Source organism: Salarias fasciatus, chromosome 6, assembly GCF_902148845.1.
Source record: "Salarias fasciatus chromosome 6, fSalaFa1.1, whole genome shotgun sequence".
Taxonomy (NCBI): domain Eukaryota; kingdom Metazoa; phylum Chordata; class Actinopteri; order Blenniiformes; family Blenniidae; genus Salarias; species Salarias fasciatus.
This window is the reverse complement of record NC_043750.1, coordinates 33,597,951-33,620,606: the sequence shown is the minus strand read 5'-3', so window position 1 is coordinate 33,620,606 and position 22,656 is coordinate 33,597,951. Positions and strand designations below refer to the sequence as shown.

The 22,656-nt window shown below is 43.5% G+C and overlaps 1 protein-coding gene and 1 long non-coding RNA gene across 4 annotated transcripts; one reads left to right on the top strand and one right to left on the bottom strand.

Moving 5' to 3' along the window:
• Window positions 1–1,639: 1,639 nt before the first annotated feature.
• Window positions 1,640–15,129, top strand: LOC115390836 (DENN domain-containing protein 1B-like). Of its 3 annotated transcripts, XM_030094858.1 has the most exons (24): window positions 1,640–1,730; window positions 5,015–5,113; window positions 5,507–5,571; window positions 5,958–6,001; window positions 6,972–7,021; window positions 7,179–7,298; window positions 7,386–7,455; window positions 7,527–7,607; window positions 7,764–7,829; window positions 9,040–9,093; window positions 9,175–9,285; window positions 9,782–9,882; window positions 9,979–10,024; window positions 10,137–10,238; window positions 10,388–10,513; window positions 10,642–10,740; window positions 11,198–11,288; window positions 11,725–11,765; window positions 11,858–11,908; window positions 11,985–12,032; window positions 12,115–12,222; window positions 12,414–12,496; window positions 13,040–13,262; window positions 13,998–15,129. In XM_030094858.1, the coding sequence occupies exons 2-24, from the start codon at window positions 5,097–5,099 to the stop codon at window positions 14,898–14,900; spliced, it is 2,700 nt and encodes an 899-aa protein (XP_029950718.1). In that variant the 5' UTR covers window positions 1,640–1,730; window positions 5,015–5,096; the 3' UTR covers window positions 14,901–15,129. The 3 variants fall into 3 exon arrangements, with proteins under 3 accessions (XP_029950718.1, XP_029950717.1, XP_029950719.1); XM_030094857.1 differs by lacking the exon at window positions 1,640–1,730 and having other exon boundaries at window positions 4,957–5,113; XM_030094859.1 differs by lacking the exons at window positions 1,640–1,730; window positions 7,764–7,829 and having other exon boundaries at window positions 4,957–5,113.
• A 584-nt stretch (window positions 15,130–15,713) lies between these two features.
• On the bottom strand, window positions 15,714–19,596 carry LOC115390927 (uncharacterized). Its single transcript, XR_003931711.1, has 3 exons — window positions 19,376–19,596; window positions 17,136–17,209; window positions 15,714–16,346 (listed from the first exon to the last, which is right to left on the bottom strand). It is a non-coding gene; the product is annotated as an uncharacterized LOC115390927 (long non-coding RNA).
• Between the last annotated feature and the right edge of the window lie 3,060 nt (window positions 19,597–22,656).

Sequence of the window (22,656 nt, the reverse complement as noted above, 5' to 3'; positions counted from 1 at the left end):
GGCCAAAAGAGAGAGAACCAGGGGTCCTACAATCAGTCATCTTAATAAGTCAGTCCCCAAGTGAGAGTTACCCCAAGTCTATAAATTTGATATATTTTCCACCTCGTATCAATCCAGAAATCAATGTTGTTCAACAGTCATTTTTCTTCAAATAAAAAACTAACTGTTTTAAAAACTTTGGTCTGATTTTTAGTTCTTTTGAAGAATGCGGTCCCAAATACATAGTGTGAACCTGGTCCAGGTCAAGCTTGAAGAGGAACTGGGTCTTTTTTCATGATTCTGGGTTCTGTAGTCCCGGTATGAGTTAATTCAAAAGAGAACACTAAGGGGACCAATAAGCTCTGTTACACTTATATTACAGTTGAGTTTATGAGGCTGTCACAAACATCTTAACCATCTGTGGAGACCATTCTACTTCGTGTGATGCTTAGCCCACCTACGGGCTTCGCTATTGGTACTCTCCCTGGCGCCAGCCAATCACTGAGACAGATCGGAAAAGTGACGTGCCAATCCCGCACGCCCGCTGGCACACTGCCACGCCCCTCACAATAGGGGATATAATCAGTGTGTGCCCACTCCACTTCCTTTTTCTGAACAGCCTAGGAGAAACGGAAGCAGGACAGCTTTTCTTGCAGGTCGGTGGGCACACACACACACTCGTAGAACTGAAGTTACATTAAGTAACTATTAATTCTACTTCGTGTGATGCTTAGCCCACCTACGGGCTTCGCTGTTGGTACACAACCAAGGCGGAGGTCGTAGGGATCAATGTACTCCCAGCTGGAATGTTGACAGGATTGGCGGGCAAAAGGAAGTAGGCAGGCCGTATGCCCAGTACAGCCACACCAAGCCTCCAAGACACTGGCGGCAGGCAGCCTCGCACCGAGGCGCAGACCACAGACGTGTCCGATAAGCACCGTAACAACGGCACACATACGCCGGCCAGGACACCCAGAGTCACAACAGCAGGCAGCAGAACCACACACGGCCTGAAGCCCCCCCAGGGAAGCAGTAGCCGGTCTGGACAAGAACCAACATGGCCAAGCGACAGAACTCCACAGAGTCTGTGCACATATCCATCAGGTAGGAGCGCACAAAGGTGGACGCAGAAGCCCAAGAGGCGGCCCGGCAGATTTTACACACCGTGACACCTCTGCACAGGGCCGCAGAAGCAGCAACGCTCAGTGTAGAATGAGCGCGAATGACTGTAGACGGCGGGTGGTTCCGCGCCTCGTAGGCAGCTGCGATAGCGCCCCCAACCCAGTGGGCAAGACACTGGGAGGATAGCGGGGCGCCATGCCCCCTGGCCCCGAACCGCACAAACAGCTGGTCCGTAGTGCGAAAGCCAGCTGTGCGCTCAACGTAGCAACGTAGAGCCCTGACCGGGCACAGCAAACGCAGCCGAGGGTCGTCTCCTGACGAGCCAGGCAAGGAGCGAAGTGTCCTGATCTGAATCACTCTCCGAAGTCCGAAGTGATCACCTTGGGATGAAAGGCCAGGTTAGGCCAGAGGTGGACCAGTCCCCCGTCCTGACTGAAAACCATGCAGGAAGGGTGGACTGACAGGGCGCAGAGATCCCAACCCTCAACAAATACTCATGTCAGTGCGTCTTGTTTCAGGTGGGAAGTATGTACCATGGGCCATCCTGGTGGATCTGGAGCCTGGCACCATAGACTCTGTCCGCTCCGGCCCCTTTGGGCAAATCTTCAGACCAGACAACTTTGTTTTTGGTAGGACACACACACACACACACACACACACACACACACACACACACACACAAACACAAACACTGTTTAAGAGGAACAAAACCATGACATGCATAGATTTTACCATTTCTTTTATAGAGGAAAGCCATACCATAGGAACAGAGCACAGAGTGAATAAATGATAATCTGAGGTGCAAAGCAATCCTGTACATAATAGATATCAAGGTCAATAAATCCGTTAATCAGAAATCTGAGGGATTTATGAAGTAGGAGCATGATGAACTTGGGAGTGCAACACTTAAGTCCGGTATAGAAGAAAATGGTGTACAAATACATCTGTGAAATCATTTTAGAGCCACTGTTTAATGTGAAATCACAGTTGAGTGTTTGGAAACAGTTTTTCATTAGGAAAATGGAAAAGGATCATTTTAAAATCAGCCAATTCCAGCTCAACCAAGTAAGTAAAAGTAAAAATAAGGCAAGGTTTTGTGACTGAGTCAATTTAAAAGTGCTCTTCTTCACCAAAACTTAACGCTCTGGGTTAAAGTTATCCCAAAGGATGCAGAATGACATTAACTTGAATGCTCTTCAGGTCGAAAAAGGCTTCAAAATTAACTCGCAACAAATCAAAATAGAAACCTGCCAGGACGTCAGGCAGTCTGCATCACGGCCACATGGGGGCGGTGCAGCACCTGATTTACAGCTTTGGGTCTCCTTGACTGTGGAGTGGAGATGTTATTCTTTAAAATTGTTCCAGACGTGTGTTTTTCAGCCAATTTTGAGATTTTCATACCGTCTGCATTATGAGATTATTTTGTTACTTGTTGACAGTAATGTTTCACAACAGAAGTTATTTTGCCTGTGATGTACCCGGTCTTCTCTCACATAATCAGATAAGGTGGTGGGGTGTACACCCCCCTCTGAGGGCTTATTTCCACTGTAAGGGGAGATGCATGAACATGCAGAGAGAACATGCAAACTAGGGTTGAGCAAGTACACCACTATCTGTATCTGTATCTGTTTACTCATCCAAACTATCTGTATCCGTATCTGTACTCGGAGGGGGCGTGGCCTGAACCGGAAGTGGGCGTGGTTTAACAGGAAATGGGGTGGGGCAGAAATTGGCACACTATTTTAAGTCTGAAATTGATATGATTGCTCAGAAGTTGCTATATTTATTGTTTATTTGAAAACTATTTACAGAAAAGTCTCAATGATACAATTTACAAGTTGTTTTTTTTATTTTAGTCAGGACATGAACATTTTTAAAGTTATATAAATGATTATTTCTTCACACAACAGCCTCAGAATAAAGATTTGAATATTTTTGGTCACAATAGTGAAGGAAGTATTTACAGAACAAGTATTTTATTGAGTCAGAACATGAATATTTTTAGTTGTATGAATGAATTTACATAACAGCTTCTCTATAATTGTTGTCTGGACTCCAGCCAGAGTCCAAGGAAAGGAACAAGCCTTCCTGGTTTGGGACTGCCTCCCCCCATGATCCCCACCGGAATCTCCCCAGTGTCCCGGAAAATCTCTCATCCGCCCCTGCTGAGCTTCCTGGTCCTGTCCGCGGCTGCAGCGCGGATCATAGTGGACGTCGGTCCAGTTATCATCTCTCTCCCACAGATCACACCCTCCCGCTGGAGCACAAGCTCAAATTATTATGAAAAAGAAAAGAAAAAAGGGAAAAAAAACGCGAGGGAAAACGAAACTTAAAACCCGTACGAGTAGGGTGACCATACGTCCTCTTTTTACGTCCTGTCCGGGGCGTCCGGGCGGGTTTTTTAAATTCAGGGAAATGTCCGGGGTTCTCTGTTTTCTCAGCACGTGAACGTAAACTGACCAGCGCTTTGCACACAATACTATGATACTTTGTTGCGCCACGTAATTACCGAGAGGCGTCTTGTGAGCCGATCCGAATTATCTGTCGGGTGAAAATGAGAGCCTCTGAGTCCTACAGCATCCTACATGTTTAGCTGTTTACGGTGGATGTTCAGCAGACAGTGGATATATCCGAGGTAAGCGCGGCGGCTGCTGCGGAACTCTCGTCTGCCTGGGCGAGCGGCCGTGCTCTCTGGCTGCTCCACACTTTGATTGACAACACGAGAATGAGGAAGCTCGAAATCTATTGGCTGACGCTGACCGGCGCTTTTTCGGATAACATGGGGGTCTATGAGACGAAGGCGGGACTCATAAATACATTTTTATATTGCTTTATGCTAATATTATATTGTAGTATCGAACCAGACTGACACATATAAGCTCTGTTGAAAAATGATACATACATTGGAAACGAACGGAAACTCCGGACACGAGCTTTAAGAGCACCTTCTCAGATGAACTGCAAAAACAAGTTCCAACATACCGAGATGAAAAATAGAATGTAGAAGAAAAGCAGGATGAAGAAAACAATTTAAGATTAAAAGCATATATCTTTTTTGTTTGTTAAGTTAGTGTTTTGGTGAGACTCTTATATTCTTCTATCTTATTACAGTTATTAAGAAATATATTGCTGAAGCTGGATTTTCTAACAGAAGAGTTCATATTTAGAACATTATTTAATATTTGTAAAGAGTCTAAGAGAGCTATTATTTTGTTACAAGTTTTTACATTTCATTTAATTTTGTTAAAGAAGTTAGTTTCGCATCATTGAAGCATAATAAAGCATTTTCATCAACCTCTGAGAAGCCTATCTGAATTTGTGCCTCGAGCACCCCCCCCCCCCCCCCCCCCCCCCCCCACCTTCCTCTTTTTGGAAATTCTAAATATGGTCACCCTAAAAACGAGCATTTGGCTCACCCCTAATGCAAACTCCCAGTAGAAAGGCGTGTATTTGCAAACCACTGTTCGACCATCCATCTCTCTCTCTCTCTCTCTCTGTATAATAATGAAGTAGAAAACATTTTCAATGTTTTCAGCACTATAAAGAGGAGACAGCTGATCCTGTGGTTTAATGGAGAGCCTCCATGTGACTGATGAAGACAGAGAAGCAGATTTTATGGTGTCGTCTCTTAGAATTCTGCATCATTGTGCTTATGTGTGAGTGTTTAAGTGTGGTGGATTATTCAGGTGCAGTTTCCTGACTAGAAAACTATACAATATTCACATTTGTGAGACATTTGCGTGAGAAAGACGAGCAGGGAAGTGAGAGTTTTGGAGAGGTGGTCTCGTCACACGTCACTCACACATACTGACACAGATCAGGAAGTGTTCTGTCACTCCACTGCTGATTGTTCAGGCGGCTTCTCCTGCCGCTGCTCTGCTCTGCCTTCATCTGATTTTCACTTCTTCGCCAGAGGTATGGCTGTCATCTGACACATCTGCTGAAGACTCTCCTTCCATACTAGCACATGGACACAGCCGTCCTCCTCCAGCAGCATGGGCTCCAGACTGAAGTAAGTTAGTTTTTGTCTCGTGTGTCGACTGCAGTCATCACCATCACTCTGCCTGTCAGTCTCTTCTTGTGGTTTTATTACTTCCTCTCGCAACTGCACAGGAAGTTTGCTTTAGCAGCTCACTGTCCTGTATACCAGCTGCCACACACTTCTCAGGAATCTGTTTTTGCTCAAAGCAAGGCACATAATCACATTTAAAATAAAAAGCTTTTGAATATCTTGCCTTAATTAAACTAAAACCATCCACATGTGAACACACCTTCTGCACCTCAGAGGTTTTATGTTTGGGAAATGCTAATAAAGTGATAAATTCCACAGTATAATCAATGAAGGTGTTTTCAGAACAACTGTGATGGAAACTCACATCAGAACTGTGAATGTCTTTCCTGTCAGACAAAACCCTGAGCAAACCTTCCACTGGTTCTTTGAAGCAAGTTGCCCGGTGGCCAGAGACAAAGGTGAGGCTCTTCCTCAGAGAGCATCTCCGTTTCACTCTTCACTCAGCTCCACATGTCTGCTATCCACTGTCCTGATGAGGAGGAAGGTCATCTTCGGTGTTGTTCGGCTCTCCTCAACCTTATATTTTGGGATTTCATGATGAATCTGAGTTGGATTTCAAACACGAGAGCCTCACGTTTTGAACATGAAGGTGTTTCTGCCGCGATGGAGAGTTGCTCATGCTTCCTCTCATCATGTGACCATAAAAACCACAGTCTGCCATGTCACATGGGACATTTCAGACCAATGTGTTAAACACAAGTTAGTTCATACCAGGGTCTTCATCTGGTCTCTTCAAACATCCTGGCGCTGTTTTCGCAGATATTTATTCTTACTAATGTTACAGATCCTGGGGTGTTGTTCCAGTTTCCAGAGGACTTCAGTGACGAGGTGAATCTTCACGTCTCTTGCTCTTTCAAACACACCACTTCAGAGAGATTTATCATGTGAAAGTGATCAGATCAACTCATCAGATTACATACATACAGGTCAATCATAACATGTGATTCATATGAACCAACGCTAACACCTTTTCACAGCAGTCAACATCCAGATATTAGAGATTTAAACTGTGGACAACACAGCTGGCTCTACTCAGTGAGAATGAAGCCGATCAATTCATCCAGAGATGTTTGAATGAACAGCACTTCTGAGCTACAAAACAACACTAATAGAGATCTGATTCTACTGATATCCTTCTTCACCTGCTGTGAATGACTTGTGTGTTTTTCTATTTATGTACTCAGTGGAAACTGTTTCGTGCCAAAGGTGGGCAATTTTATGGAGGGGGCAGATGACGAACTGCAGAAAACCTCTGCTACTTATCAGCATTCATCCCAACGACAAAAAAAGCAGTGTGTTAGTGTCAACCATATAGGTGAATCAGTGAAAACTCTGTTTCTGTGTAAACAAAGAATAGGGCAACTTTTTAAAAAACTCTGCTACTGCATCGATATGGAAACAGGCTGAACGCAACATTGTGAAAATGCTCAGCTCCTTGATCTCCATGTAGACGGCAGAAATGTTAGTACAGCACACCCACCCCAGTTGTAAATAGTTGTTCTGCACGTGTGAGTAGGTGGACAGTAACAGCGTTTGCCTCCGGAGTGTCATGGCTCTCAGTCCACATTCTTCTGGGACTTTGTGCTTTTAGAGCTGACAGTCGCCGTGACAGCAGTCCTTCTTCACTGTCTGTCCATACCAATGTCTGTGTACTGTTATTTTATTTACTTTGTTTAAATTATGTAGATACTGCAATTAGATGTTGGTAAAGCTTTACACCTGTGCTGTAACTGTGGAGCTGCTGACGACTGGAAATGCTGTTTGTCTTGACCTCATTGAATCTTTTTCCTCTCTTCAGGAATCCTATCAAACTTTGCCCCGGTTCTGTTTCCCATATGACGTACAAAGGTGAGTGAAAGGGTTTCTCCATGTTTCCATCCTTCCTTTTTGCAGTGATGAATCCACCTCTCTCTCTCTCTCTCTCTCTCTCTCTCTCTCTCTCTCTCTCTCTCTCTCTCTCTCTCTCTCTCTCTCTCTCTCTCTCTCTCTCTCTCTCTCTCCTCAGAGCGAGGGAGGCGGTGGCTGTGCAGCACTTTACGTTTGTCCTGACCGACCTTCAAGGATGCCAGCGCTTCGGCTTCTGTCGTCTCACCAACAGCACACACACCTGTCTCTGCATCCTCAGGTGGATTTCCGATTCCCACTCAACACTCACTTCCAGTTTTGTTGCTTGCTTTTTGATCATAATGATCACATTTTACTCTGATTACAGTTATCTGCCGTGGTTTGAAGTGTTTTACAAACTTCTCAATAACTTGGCGGATTACCTCTCTAAAGGACAGGTGAGAGGCTTCTTTCAAGTCTAGCACTCCATCTTCTACATGAATTTAATGTGTGATTGCTGCTTTGACAGACCAGCGAGGTGAAAGCCCTGCTGACGGCTCTCTACAGACAGCCTCTACCTCTGGCAGCTGGATCGGTCACGCTGCAGATGGTAAGCTCTTTTTATTATTCATTTAGCTGAGTTTGTTCTTCTTTTATCCCTCTGAGGGGAACCCATAGCTCTGGTTTACCAACTGAGAAGTCACTCCTGACTCTGTGGCTGTCTCGGTGTCAGTGGTTAGCGTGTTGTGTGTTGTTTTTTTCTGAGGGAGAGCAGGTACTGGTCAGCACAGAGGTGTCCTCTCCTGTTGGACACCCGGTGGAACAAGAGGGGGTGAGTCCCTCAGGAGCTGACTGGTCTGCCATCACCGTCACGCAGACTAGGTCCTGCTGGAAAGCCTCTGCTTCCTGCGCTTAGTCACTACAACTGTGTGCAGACTAACCTCTTGCCACTTGACTTTCTAATAAACTAAATATTCAAGCTGAACCTAATTTGATCGGTGCTGACATCTCACATTCCTCGTGTCCGGTTTTGCAATTTAATTCATGGCAATGTGCGAATAACCCGTGACTTTACTGACTCCACAGCAGGTTCTTTGTCTCATAAGAAATGTGTCCATGTGGCTCACAGCTCCAGCCGGTGGGATCTTCTCATTTAATTCTTGTATTTGAAGCGTTTCATTCCAAAATGTAAATAAAACCATTCAGAGTTGAAGTCCATCCTGTGGTGACAATGTAAACATCAGGTTTAACCTTTTCGTGCATGTTGTGATGCAGAATGAATTAATCTACACTAAATTATTTCAGTGAAAACTCCTTAAAACCCACCTCATTGCTGACTGTGGACAAACACAGGTAGAGGCTGGACATGTCCATCCATCAAATAGAGAGATCCACAATGAGGACACACACTCACGGGCAATTCATGGACTGACATCTCTGCTTTAGCTCCAAAGCACTTCACTTTGTTATTCAGGGTTCAGTTTCTCACTGGGGATGGGGATTGAACCCACAACCTTTGCAACTGGAAGACAAACCACTCTTCCAACAGTTCCACAGCCACCTAATCCTCAACTAAGAACCAACCTTAAAAAGAATGTTTCTGATTTGTGTGGGGAAATCAGAGTAAGCTGAGAAAACCTATGCGGTCGCAGAAAGAACATGCAAACTCCCCACAGAACAGACCAACGGACTGGAGTCAATCCAGGGATTTTCTTGCTGTGAGGGGACAGTGATAACCACTGCTGTCATATTTTTGGGATGCAGACAAAGATGTCAGTTTAAATGTAGACACTGTCTCAAGCTTCTGAACTGAGACTAAATCCTCCATTATATTAAGCAAGGTTCAGTGTGACGAGTGAATCCAAACCTTTTACTGGGTTATTCTGACATATGTGACATTTGATTTTGGAATGAAATCCTAAAATCTTACCTCTAATAAACAAATGTACTAATCTTAAAACTGAACATGCTTTGTTGCTGAAGGCAAAGACATTTAAATGAAGCTTCAGCCTTAATAATAACATGTTGTTTGTTTTGGATAGGTTCCGTACTTCATCGCCCCCGACCCCGGAAGTCTCCCATCCATCCCTGAAAATGTGAGAAAAACTAAACCTAGATCTGATCAGTGGCACACGACGCATGTGACCGATGTCTGCATGTGTCCGTGGATTGAACAGAGGAACCTGACCGAGCTGATCGTGGCGGTGGACGTGGGGAACCTGCTCCAGCTTTACGCCAGCATGCTGTTCGAGAGACGCATCCTCATCTTCGCCAGCAAACTGAGCACAGTGAGACACGTTTCGGTTTTCACAACATCGACTTTTCACTTCGACATAATGAAGCTAATTGAATTAACCTGACAAAGACTTAAGAATACTGGAAACCAGCCCACTAGAACACGATCAGAGTTCATTCATTCATCCATCCTCTGTACATGAGGAGCTGGTTTGTTCAACAACATGCTTTGTTTCCACCAATTCATTCAGTTTAGCTGAATCCTCGGATGAGGGAAGTAAGAAAGTCCAATTACTTTGTTACTGTACCTTCGTAGGTTTTTTGGGGGCAATCTATCCTTTACTTTGTATTTACTGACGGCTTTTTATTTCATCTCCTCAAACTTTACCAGATGGATTAGCTTTTCTCTGAATCTAATATGTAGCCTGTACACCTGAGTGTTTGTTTATTTTTGTATTCCGAAATTGCCTAATGCATTTGTGTGTGTGTGTGTGTGTGTGTGTGTGTGTGTGTGTGTGTGTGTGTGTGTGTGTGTGTGTATGTGTGTAGCTGACATCCTGTGTGCACGCACTCAGTGCTGTATTATATCCCATGTACTGGCAACACATCTTCATTCCTGTCCTACCACCTCACCTGCTGGACTACTGCTGGTAAGACGTCCATCCATCCATCCATCCATCCATCTATAATCCGTCCAGCCATCCATGTGGCTCAGAGTGACTGAGTGACTCATCTTTTGGTTGCAGTGCTCCCACTCCTTACCTAATCGGAGTCCACAGCAGTTTATCTGAGGTAAAGTTAATAACCAATGCATTTATAAGGTCACGTAATCCTGTGATGCCGAATTATTTTATTAAGTTTGTCTTCGGCAAATTGGGTTAAACGCTCTCTGTTTGTTTGGTAGTGGGTGAGGAGTCGAGAGCTGGAGGAAGTTGTGATCCTGAATGTGGACAATAACACGCTGGAAACCCCCTTCGACGACTTCAAGAGGATCCCGTCAGATGTGGTAATTTTCAGAGTGTAGATGTTTGGTTGGTTTTTCAGAAAATGAGAAAAAAATTGGATGAAAGAGAGTTGTGTGAAAGACTATTTACATGAATTGGATATTTAGTTCCCATCGTTGAAGAGAGTAACTTTGATGAAACCTGTGTCCAGATGTCTGGCCTGAAGGCCTGCTTGAAGCGGCAGGCCGTGTCGCGAGGCTGTGGCGTCTCTCGGGCCTTCCTGAAGGCTCAGGCTCTGCTGTTTGGAGGCTACAGAGACGCACTGCAGAGTGAGCAGGTCTGGCAATCACACAGACACTCAACAGTAGCCATAAAAGATGTTTCATTTTTTAATCCGCCTCAGACATACAGCAGAGGAATCTCTACAATTAAAGAAAATGTGTGTATGTGTGTGTGTTCTGACAGGATGAAGTCAGTTTCAGTGAAGAGCTCTTTCTGGATCACAAGTCTTCCAGCATGAAGCAGTTCCTCCAGAGCGCTGTTCACCTGCAGTTCTTCAAGCAGGTACACAGCGCCCTCTGCTGGAAACAGGGACAAGCTGCGGAGGCGTCATTCTCGCCTGATTAGACTTGTTTTGAACTGTTGGGCTGCTTTTGACAACATTAAGTGTTTTTTGGAAATCCTTCTAGATAAAGCACAAAATAAACAGATGTGATTTTCCACACTGCTGTGTCTTCTCACATATATCATCAGTTTAGAAGCATTTTTGACTATATTGTCAATTCTGAAATGCAAGGGTTATTATTTCTTTAAGATTACACACATTGATGTTAAGTTGTGACAGATGAATTAGCTTTTCAGCTGACTGACAATATCTCAGATTATTATTTTTAGCTTTATGTGTTCCTTCAAATCACTTGATGCTTCAAACCACAGCCAGTCAATCAGGCTGGACTGCGATGGGACACCGCTCTAAAGGTTTTCCTCTCATCCACATCGTTTTGTTTCTGCTTCTTTCTAGTTTATCGACAGTCGCCTTGATGTCCTGAACTCAGGGAAGGAACCACAAGACCTTTTTGAGGAGGAAATACTAAGATGCGAGGCAACAGCAGGTGTGCGTGTGTGTGTGTGTGTGTGTGTGTGTGTGTGTGAGCGTGTGTGTGAGCGTGTGTGTGTGTGTGTGTGTGTGTGTGTGTGTGTGTGTGTGCGTTCTTGTATTTCTATCCTTGTCGGGGCCAAATGTCCCCACAAGGATAGCAAAACGTGGAACGACGTGCCTTGTGGGGACCTTTTTCCGGTCCTAAGTAGGAGAAACAGTGTTTTCTTGACCATGTTGTTGTTACTGAAAAAAGTAAAAGTGCAAAAACATTTCTTTAGGGTTAGGCTTTGTTGTGGTGTGGGTTAGGGTTAGGGTAAGGGTCAGGGTTAGGGGCTAGACATGAATGGGAGTCAATGGACGGTCCCCACAAGGATAGAAATACAAGACTGAGCGCGCGTGTGTGTGTGATTATTGACTGCTCACTGTGTCCTATCTTGGTGTTTTTGTAGGAAGAAGTAAATCTTATCAACAGTTAGTTGGTAACCTCAAGGTGAGATCCTTTGTTTTTGTCTTCATTGGAACTGTCTGATTTGTCTTGTTTGTGTTGTAAAGTTCATCATGGATGCTTCTGTACTTTTGCAGAAAGGGGGAGGAGCTCTTATCCTCAACATGAAGTCCAAAGCAAACGTGAGGGTGAGTACGGGCTCAGGATGAAGTTTGTGCTGCACTGCCAGATTGTCGTGTTGATATCTTCATTCATCCTTCTCAGGCTAAAAGTCTTGCCAAATCAGGTTTGAAGAAGCTGCTTCATCACAAAGTAAGGGCATGTTTATGGGGATACACACATACAGGAATGGAAAATGTGCTTTTGGTTTGAATTTTTCTCTTTGGTGCTGCAGGGGAGCGACGGGGAGCCCGAGCTTCAGAGAGGCGGGTCAGTGTCGCACCGCCGCGCCCAGTCCGACTGCTTACAGGACCGTCTGCCAATCACACACCACTATGGGATGGTGAGGTCCAATGGTTCACTATCAGCACAAAGTCCGTCACCGCACTGGTCACGTTGAACTGAACATTTCACATCTCCTGGTGTCTTCTGCCGCTTCTCTGTGCAACTTTTCTGTTGCTTGATGGTGTATCACTCCGCTGTTTCGTGGGAATGTTGTCTTGCTGACCTTCTGCTTTGATACTGTAACGTCAGTCGCGTCCACGTCGGCCTTTTAGCAAATCTAGGGCTCCCAGAGACAAAGACAACATGAAGGACACTGGTGATGCATGGGATGGGTGAGCAGTGATGGGAATTACTCTACAGCTGTACATGTGTAATTTTGGAATGTGATTTCTGGCACACTCAAAGGTTAGCTTCACATTTCAGAGAAAAAAAAACATCACTTTTTATTGACTTCAAGTGAAGGAACTGCACACAGACGACCCTCAAATTCAGACTCCTTTACTCTTTGCACTGTTTTGTAGATTTCTTTATAAATCCATCAAATATCTGCAGCCAATTCAAGCACTTCCCCCAGAAGCTAAAAGAATGTCACATTTCACAAAACAATTCAAATTCTTCTTTGAGGAGCTTCATGCTTTTCTTTAATCAACACTGAAGTTATCCAATTAATTAGTGCCCACATTGGTCAAACTGATTGGATATGTGTGTCAGTGTAAAAGTGGGGGGAAGACTTGAAGAGCCGGACACAGCAGCTGCAGATGATAGGAAACACTGTAACAGCCAGACCATTAAGATCGATTAGAAATCCAGACTCAGTGTGTTACGTTTAGTGAACTCACTTTCCAGTCTGTGTTTCTGTGTCTGTTGGGCATCAGAGCTGTCTCCAGTCTGGCTACTGACCCCGACTCTGAGCTTCGGGAGGACGAAGAAGAAGAAGAGGAGGAGGAAAACGCATTATTTTCTGACTCAGAGGAAATGGATCTTCTCGGAGAGATCTTTGACAGTCTCAGTTCCCGGAGCTCCTACGACCGCGGCCTGCTGTACGGCACCCGCAGCCTGGATCTGTTTGGTCCAGACAGCCACGACTATATCACAAAGGTGAAATGCAGAACATACACACACACACACACACACACACACACACACACACACACACACACACACGGACCGGAAAAAGGTCCCCACAAGGCACGTCGTTCCACGTTTTGCTATCCTTGTGGGGACATTTGGCCCCGACAAGGATAGAAATACAAGAACACACACACACACACACACACACACAAACTGGGAGTCCAGTCTGGAGCTGAAATGTGGATTATTATCAGTGACATGAGTGAAGGTGCGGTCAGGGTAGTGCTCCCATGAGTTAAAACACTCTCAGACCCATAAATGTTTTCACACTTTCTGAAGATTTTTCAGTTTTAACCTCAAATTTAACCGCTACTGAACTGATTTTATAAACCTGTGTTTTGTCCCCACAACGCCAAAATTCTCTGTTGATTTCCTTAAAATTTATTTCAAACTCAGTGACCACTCGCTTACACACAGCTTTGACCCCGATAATAACTCAAATGTCACTTTAACTTCACGTCTTGGTCTAAAAACTTAAATTAAAACCTTAATCTTACTTCATGTCTGCTCCTAAGTGGTCTTCCTTTGTGGAACTCAATATTTGTCCCCACAGTGACACCAGTCCTTCTGGGTATACACTCCCCACACACATGCTCACACACACACCCACATTCAGTTAGTCTCCCACACACACACACACACACACACACGCACCCACACACAGATCAGTTGTATCTTCTGAGCCCTGTCTCTGTTTTCCAGCATGGTACAGCCAACCCCAGCCAGGAGAGCCTGGCTCTGTCCATCAGCGGCAGCCTCCACAGCTGGAACCTGGAAACAACAGAGGAATTGTCCGACGTGACCGAGGACTCCGATTGGCTGCGCCCGGACAGCAGCGTGCCGGAGGAGGGGACGGACGATGTGCAGGCAGTATGTGAAGAGGAAGAGCGAGAGCGGGGACAGAGGAAGGGCGGCGTGAAGTGGGAGGAAGCTAATGGTGACCAAGAAGAACTGGATCAGACAAACGACTTGAAGGAGGTCAACCTTGGACTGTCAGTCCAGGAAAAGAGAGGGAGCTTAGAAGACCTTGCTTTGAATGGACTGATGGAGAAGCAAGAGGACGAATGGTTGAAAGACAAAAAGGGAAATGAACACTGTGTGGATGAAGAGGGAGGAGAGATGGAACAAAAAGCCACTGAAATGCAAAAGCAGAAGCCGGGTGAAGATGGAACAGAGCCTACCGAGAAGAAGAGTGAAGAGGAGAGAGGATCTGTAAGAAATACCCATCCTGCCATTTCTGCTGAGGAGCAACCGGAGGCAGAGAGCGCGACCCCCTGTGAGCCGCCGAGTCCTGCTGCAGCAGGTCCGGGGGAAAAGAGTGAGGACGAGGAGAGGGAGATGAGACAGACGCCTCCTCCTCCTAAAGTGCAATCTGCCAAAGCACGCTTCCAGACTCAAGGACCCAGCCAAGGAGTCCCCATAAACTCCAGGATCAAGGCCTTGGCTGAACCCCGGAGGCCCAGCAACGCGTCGCAAAGCCCGGAGGGCGAAGAAAGTAACCCGCCCCGCGATCTGGAGGCAGCGAGCCGCTCAGAGGCGTCCCCGGACCAAGACGGCCGTCCGCCCGTCAAAGTGTCCGAGCTGAAGAAAAGATTTGAGGCTTGAAGACTCAAACCGGGGATCCTCTGTTTGTCTGCTGTGTTTTGTAGCCGTGCTCACAATTACCGAGGCAATTTAATTTATGATGAAGTAATTTCCTTCGTGAGCCAACCTCATTTTAATGGAGTGAATGTTTCACAAACCTGAAAAAAAAAGGAAGTATGGTATTTGTTGTATTTTGGTGTTTACAGTAACTTCATCATGAACTAATTCCATTTGCTAATCTTTCAGACAAGTTTCTCAATTTGTTCCACTGGATTTCAAGCAGAAATACAGAAGTAAGGAACTGCAAAGTCTGTGCTTGATTAGTTGCTGTGCACGTTTGTCTCATCGTGAGGTGGAGTTTGCATGTTTTCTCTCCGGGTGGATTTCTTCCCACAGTCCAAACACATCATAGGAAGATCATAATGTGAGTGGGAGTGGGCTTTAATGTGGCACAAACCAAGAGAGAAAAGCACAGTTTCCTTATTTTTGAAATGCACAGTGGCAAGACAAAGTTTCAGAATGAAGTTAGATAAAGTTATCGAGCTGTCACAATTAACTTTCAGGCTGCTAAATATCCATTCAAACATGTAATGCTGATTGAATATTTAAAATAATCTAACAGTAATGACATTTTGAGTCATGTGTTTCATGGCAAAGACAGTCAGTGGATGCTTCATTTCTGCCGCTTTGAGTCCGTCACAGGAGTGAGAGGAGAGAGGAGCTCTCCATCAGCTCCTGCTGAAAACTGACAAAGGACATTTAACCTGGACTTTATTAATAAACTGACTTTTTGAATAATTAAACCTTTCTTCTTCAGACAATGAACACAAAGAGTCACAGTAACAGATTTATTTACACCACGCATCCTGGTCTTCTTATATTTTTTTTTCCTCATGAAATTGAGCTTCTTGGATGTCATAGAAATAAAAAAGTGCAGTCAGTGTTTAATCAGAATCCTTCATCAAAGGAAAACTAGTAATACAATACTTTTCACATAAATACAGAGTACATGAAAACATAATTCGAATGGAGAGAGGGGACCCACATCGCACCTCACGCTCATGTGGCGCAGAAGAGGAAGTCAGTGCAGCAAAGCTTTCACACTCAAACACATTTTCTCTCAGTTTAAGAATGTGCACCACGTACAGCGTTTGCGGTGTCTAACCCGCGGCGTCCGGGCCCGTGTGAGCCGAGGCGACGTGACCGCTGAAGTTACCGCTTCCGTTGAGCAGAGCGTGTGGGGGTTAAATGAGGCGCTCCTCTTTGGGCAGCGGCAGAGGCAGGCCGGGCTTCTCCGACCCCGCTCCCGTCTGTTTCCTCTCCTCCGCGCTGGGCCTGTACGTTCCCTCCATCCGCCGCTTCTTCTTGATGAGGCACAGCAGCAGCAGCAGCGTGAGGGTGAGCAGCGACAGCACGGCGCAGGCGAGCAGCGGCACCGGCGGGGCGGCCGGCACCTGCATGGCGGATCTGCGGACGATACAGACGTTACAGACCCTGTTCACACGACGATTCAAGTGAAAACGCCTCGTTTTTACAGTAACAGTTCAAAAAAGTTTCACGTTCATGGACAGACAGCGAATGGCAGGTGATTAAACTGTAAAGCTACCATGGTGGAGCTACAATATAGGCACTGAAACGGGGTCTGACGCTTTCAAGAAGTTCCACCTTTTCAAAAAGTTGATTTTCAATAACTCCAAGCACCTTTGTTGTGTAAACAGACTGTGTCAGTGGGCCCACAGTTTCATTTGAGTGATTTAATGAGGATCTACTTATTCTTGTGAGGTTGTACGAAAAAATGTTTGCAATGTATCACTGAAAGTGTGGGAATAAAAGCCATGCTGGAGATTACTTAAGAAAACCTTAAGCGCCTTTTCAGGGTCTTAAAACACAAACGAGTGTACTAGTGGGGATGAACTGATATTTGTTCACAATTAAAAGGAAGAAGACGAACAAAAAGAAGAAGTAATTTCACATTTGCTGAACTATGTTCCCGTATGCCAACAAACGGTTCTGCAAATATCTGCAAGCTTGGAGAGCGAGAAGATTCAGAGATCAGAAAAGTGTTATTACAGGAGGATATTTTCAAATATTCAGAGCAAAAAAATGATTATTTTGTACAGAAGCTACAGCCATGAACCAGAAAGCACTTGTGTCAATAATAAAGCAAACTTTAAAAAAGGTTTTGAACTGTCCTCGACAGCAAACTGCATAATGAGCTTTCACTCTGGACCACATGAGTGTTTAGGCTGAACTCACTTTCCAGGGAATAAAAAAATATCAGTCAGGTCTGGACGACTTTCTTCGCATCAGGTCGTGGTCCAGTGGAGCCCCTGAACAAACAAGACCAGAAACATTTCATTCAGGCAACAAAACTTTCAGTGACTGAACGAGCACAGGTTGACTCCGACACTCACCGCCATGTATCGACGTGCATTTGGCACATGATCATTATTAGATTTACCTTTTTTTTTTCCTTTAAGATACTATTTTTAAAAGAGGAGTTAACAAATCTGCAAACTGGCAGAGTTTAGAGTAAAACCTGTCGGAACATGATCGCCTACGTGAGATTCCAGTTTCAGGGAGAGTTATGAGAGGATGACACAACCTGCACGGCTTAAAACGACGACCTGAAATTAAAGACACTGCTGTTGACTGCAGCTGGACTGCACATGGATTAAAAACCAAACTTTATTTCAAACTCATGTTAAGCCTCTGTAAATTTGCACTTCACTGTTTGTACAATTCTCATTTGCAAGTTTAACTGTCTCTTCGCTCTTTTCAATAAGCTCATTGTGAAACTGCCCCTCTGATCATGACAAAAGCAGCATCTGAATGAAGGTAGTGGTGGAAGTAGGCTCGGTATCAATATTTCAGTATCGAATCTTGAATAAATAAAATCCCGATTTGAAACTTCTAATGAACAAAACACAGAAGATATCGCACATTTCTGTTTGAAACTTCTATTTTAAATGTTGTTGCCCAATTTTTCTTGCCTATGTTCTCTTTTTTCAATCTTTATTCTATTTTGGATGATACAGTTTGCCTATAATTATCTATTTTTTTTATTCTGGGCGATGTATGTTTCCACTGTAGAAAGGCAAGCCAGACAAAGTCTCAATCTCACTGTCTTGTACGTACGGCAGAATAAAGCTCCATTTGACTTTGATAATTTATTAGAAATCTTTAAATTGTTGTCCAATGCCAGAGAACTAAATCAAAATATCTTTCATATTTGTCTTTCAACAACATGGCTTCTGATAACGGAGCCTCAAGTGTGAGTTTTAAGAGCAAAGAAGAAACTGTCAGGACCTGCAAACTGATGGAAATATCACAACAAACTGATGCTTAGTGTGGAAAACAAGAGGAAATAAAGGAGTCAGAGCAGAAAAAGAATAAAGCTCTCTAAACTGAACTGCCATGAAAAGGAAATAATGACTGTTTCAGCCTTTCACATGAAGATTTGCTGTTCCTGGTGTTAGGGGAACTGATTACTACAGTCAGTTACTAGTTATTGGTCAGCACCGAAACAGCTTGCAGTTACCAACTATTCAAAGCAGAGTGTCACACATTTTAGTCAGGGGCCAAAAACAGGACAGTTTCATTTAGAGAACTGTGTTTTGAAAAATCAGTGTTTTCTTTGAAATTTTTACTGCTTGCTTGGAGTTTTGGCATCCCTGATCAGAGACTCTCATGGGTCGGTTTTGTCCTACAGGCCTTATGTTTGACAGCCTTGCTTTAAACAGTTACTTATAAACAGTTAATGATTATGGCTGGGTTTTTCTGGACAATTAAACCTTTTATTGGGGAGAGCAACCACATTTCTTTTTGTAAAGCAATGAACAAACTAATGCAGTTACAAAATACTTGTGTTGAGCAGTAATTTAGATGTTTTCTGGATATGGCAACATTAAATCATTAAAAAAAAAGCCCACATGGAAATGAACATCTGCACAGTGAACAGAAAGCTTTTCCCCTAAAAACATTCCCAATATTTTGTGTGCAAACTGTTGTGTCACAATCCTACACTTTAACATGGATTTAATGTTGTGTTTTCATTAAAATAAGGTTTCCTTAATTTAATGTGTTTCACAGTATTTATAATGAAGAACTCCACATAACAAATGGTAAACTACAAATTGTAGGATATCTAGGAGTACATATTCAAAATTCTGCAAAACTCCTACAAATAAAGTCATTTCAATAATTTTTCACTTTTAGCAGTTCATTTTACTACACTAAAACTAGATAAATGGCCTCTTTCACCTATAGAACAGAACAGAAATACTTTATAGTCTTAGAAATACATTATTTATGCTGATGGCAGCAGAATTTGCAGTTGCATGTATTTTAATAAGTGTCCTTAAGAAGTTTTTTTTTTTTCAGGAGACTCGAATGAATGTGTGCATTCCGTGACAGAAATCCTTGAAATAACAAATATAATATCAACTGACAACAACGACAAAATAGTGATGAAGAGCAGAAACATTTCAACTCACCATAAATGTTACATGACAGAGACGGTGGCTTCTTTCTGGTGAAATCCTTAACTTTAAAACGTTAATTTTCCCTCTAATTCCACTCGAACCACTTCTTCCAGCGGCGAAACTCCGGCAGCAGGTTTCTATTGTCACAGGATGACGGTCTGCGCTCCGGGCGGAATGCGCCACATCCTGCTGCACCTGTTCAACAGGACCAGGACCAGGACCAGGACCTCCTCCTCCTCCTCCTCCTCCTCCTCCTCCTCCTCCTCAAAAGAAGTGCGGTAGACTCAGGTGAGCCTCCGCCTCCACCTGCTGCTCCCTGTTCGGCCGCCTCGTTCCTTTTCACGGTCCCAGAGAGCCGCGACAGTGCGCGCGCGAGTCACCTGTGGGCTCGTGACGCTCCAGGTGCGGCCCGGTCTGTCCCGGCTCGTCCTGAGCAGCCCGGCCCCGAAGCCCAGGCGTCTGAAACCTGTTTCCCACGCTCACCTGTCCGCGTGGAAGTGAGTCGATGACGTGTTTCTCTGCAACCAATCAGACGCGGCTTCTTATCTCTCGCGCTCCTGTTTTTTTTTTTCTTCTTTCTTCTCCTTTCTGTTTAACAAACACACTGAATAGGTGTCCAACATGCGTCCTGCGGGTCTTCTGGAGCGACTGCTGCCACGGCTCTTTAGTTCCCCTGCATTGGCTCTGAAGCCTTCTGAAACAAATTACAGCTACTTTATTTATCTTTTTTGCATGCCTTGTTTATTTGAAAAATAAAAATGAAAGAAAAAATCAAAATAAAAAAATGATTAAAAATTACAAAATTGCTATTTACAAAGAGGCTACAAAAAAAAGCTAATAACCAGAAAGACTTACTGCAGGCGAATGTGACCCAATTCTGATTTTCTGCTCACAAGTGAATCAGTTTTGTGACAGTGTGAATGTTGCAGTTCAGATTTGTGCACGCCAGACCTAGGCCTCGATCATATGGGACCAAACTGGATAAGTATCTGATGCCTTTCAGTGGGACATCATGGACCTGAGACTAACGTGAGGAAGTTGCACGTTCTCTAAATTAATTCTGCTCCTATTGCACACATCACATGAAAATGGATTTGCACCGGCTGACCTGTTAGGCATTCACATTTAATTCCATAAACACAGCCTAAAGGAGGCCTTAGAAGATAGATTGACCAAATTACCTCGAAAAATTAAGTTGCCAAAATGTTTGAAACTGTCAGGAATGCACCAAAAAAAAAAAAAGAAGGAAAAAAAAAAAAGAAAAGGTCAAACAGTTGAAATGGCTTATATAACTTGAAAAAGAAAAGGCCTAAACAACCGCACTAGGTGAATCAGTCAAAATAGGCCAAAAAGGTTAAAAACGGCTTGAAATTCTAAAGGGAAATTGTACAATGGAAAATCATCAATTAGAAGTGCTCTGTTTTTATATTCTTTTTGCTATTTTAAAAATTGACTTTTGGGGTTTTATTAAAAAAAAATATTTAAGTGTATTCTTAGTTTTTATTTTAACATCTATTTGTATTTTTCACACTCAAATAAATCTAAACCTTTGAAGTGGTGTTTTTCAAACTGCTAATTAAAAAAACTTCAATGTAGAATTATAAATAATTAATGGAATTTTAATTGAATATTAGACTGGTGTTTGTATTTGTTTGTTCAAGCTTGTTCACCTCTTACATCAGCTCTCTGGTCTATCTCGCTGTTGATATTCCTCAACATCAATCTCTCACACAGATTGAAGGATTTTTGGTTTAATAATTAGAGACAGAAGGCCTTGTATCTGCGCAGGAAAGTAAATAAAATCTGCCTTGTGACACACTTTCACTCTTGCTAATCAAACAGATTGTGTTCATGTCCAGACAGCAGGGGTGCTGATGTGCAGAACAAAGACAGCCTGTGTCTGCTCTGCTCAGCCAGCTCTTATCACAGCTTACGGAGAAAATAAGCATGAGTCAGTTATGGAAAACAAAATGACATTAGGTGATATGATGCATACACTTCTTTCATGGTGAAACTTGTTCAGTTTTCAGTCCACTGTTGGAGGAGGTCAGTTTGAAACAAACATCACTGTTTCCTGAAAACATTGACGACGGATGTGATGTGTTTAACAGGCAGATACAAAACAAAGCAGAGGGAAAATTAGTCTGATACTGTTACATTACTCTTGTAAGAATGTAAATAATGTCACAGTTATTGTTTTGATTGTATATTTTGCCATTTTATTGCTGTTGTGACTGTTCTACATAAATAGGATTGTCTGTTTGCATTCTTTTCTTTTGCTGCTCTTCTATTAAAGTACTGCTCACGTACTTCTGTAGCAATACAAATTTCCCTATTGTGGGACAATAAAGGATTGTTGTAAAGACTCTTTCCCTCCATGTGAGTCCTCCGACACAGAATGAACACAGCCCATTGTCGTTTCCAGTTTCTTTATTGGATTCAATGGAGAGCCTCAAACCCCACCCCTCCACCACAACTATTTTATCTTAAATTTAATCATAATGCTTGCTTATTTTACTCTTTATGTTAAGTAATTTTCTTCTGTTATGTGCAGACTGTCCTTTAACCTGGCATTAAGGCAGTTCTTCATTCGGTTGAAGGACGCTGCTCTTCTTGTCCTGCAGCCAGTCAACAATCAAGACCTTTGTTCTTCTTCATCCTGACCTTTGCTCATAGTGTCCTGCCACGTCTTCTTTGGCTGTGCAGGAATATCATTACTGAAGTAGTATCTTTAAAAGAGTGATGATATGCAGCCACTGTAAAGGTAAAATGTGTCTGATTTCACCTGGCTGTCAAAGTGAGGCTGTAATTTATTTATTGTAACACAAACTGAAAATCTGATCATGTCTACATCGACACAGCTAATCTAAGCAAATCCTGGCTCTTTGACTGAGATATTATTGTTGTAGATTTAACTCTTGAAATGTCAGGCTGTTCTTTTGTAATGTGAAACGTCAATAATATGTGTCACCGTTGTTTCCACGTACTCTGAAAAAAATAAACAGTTTGATGCCAGAATCAGAACAGAATGTCTGTAATTCTCTTCCACACTCTGAGTGAAGTTATGTCCCAATATGAGAGTGTGAAAAGGGACTTGATTTTGAAGGAACGAGAAACCGATGTATTCCAGAATCATTGGAATAAAGAAAACAAAGTTACAAATGTAACTACAGTTCTATGAATCCTGGACGACCACCAGAGGGTGGCGCTGAAACTACTGAATGTTCCCTTCGTGCATGTGCAGTTCGAGTATGTATATCAACAACGTAACTTGTGACCCCTGGGTGACCCTA

Coding starts and splice junctions, on each gene's coding strand:
- LOC115390836 (XM_030094858.1), top strand. Junction 11,766..11,857: donor AGTTAGTTGGTAACCTCAAG/GTGAGATCCTTT, acceptor GTACTTTTGCAG/AAAGGGGGAGGAGCTCTTAT. Junction 12,223..12,413: donor TCACACACCACTATGGGATG/GTGAGGTCCAAT, acceptor CTGTAACGTCAG/TCGCGTCCACGTCGGCCTTT.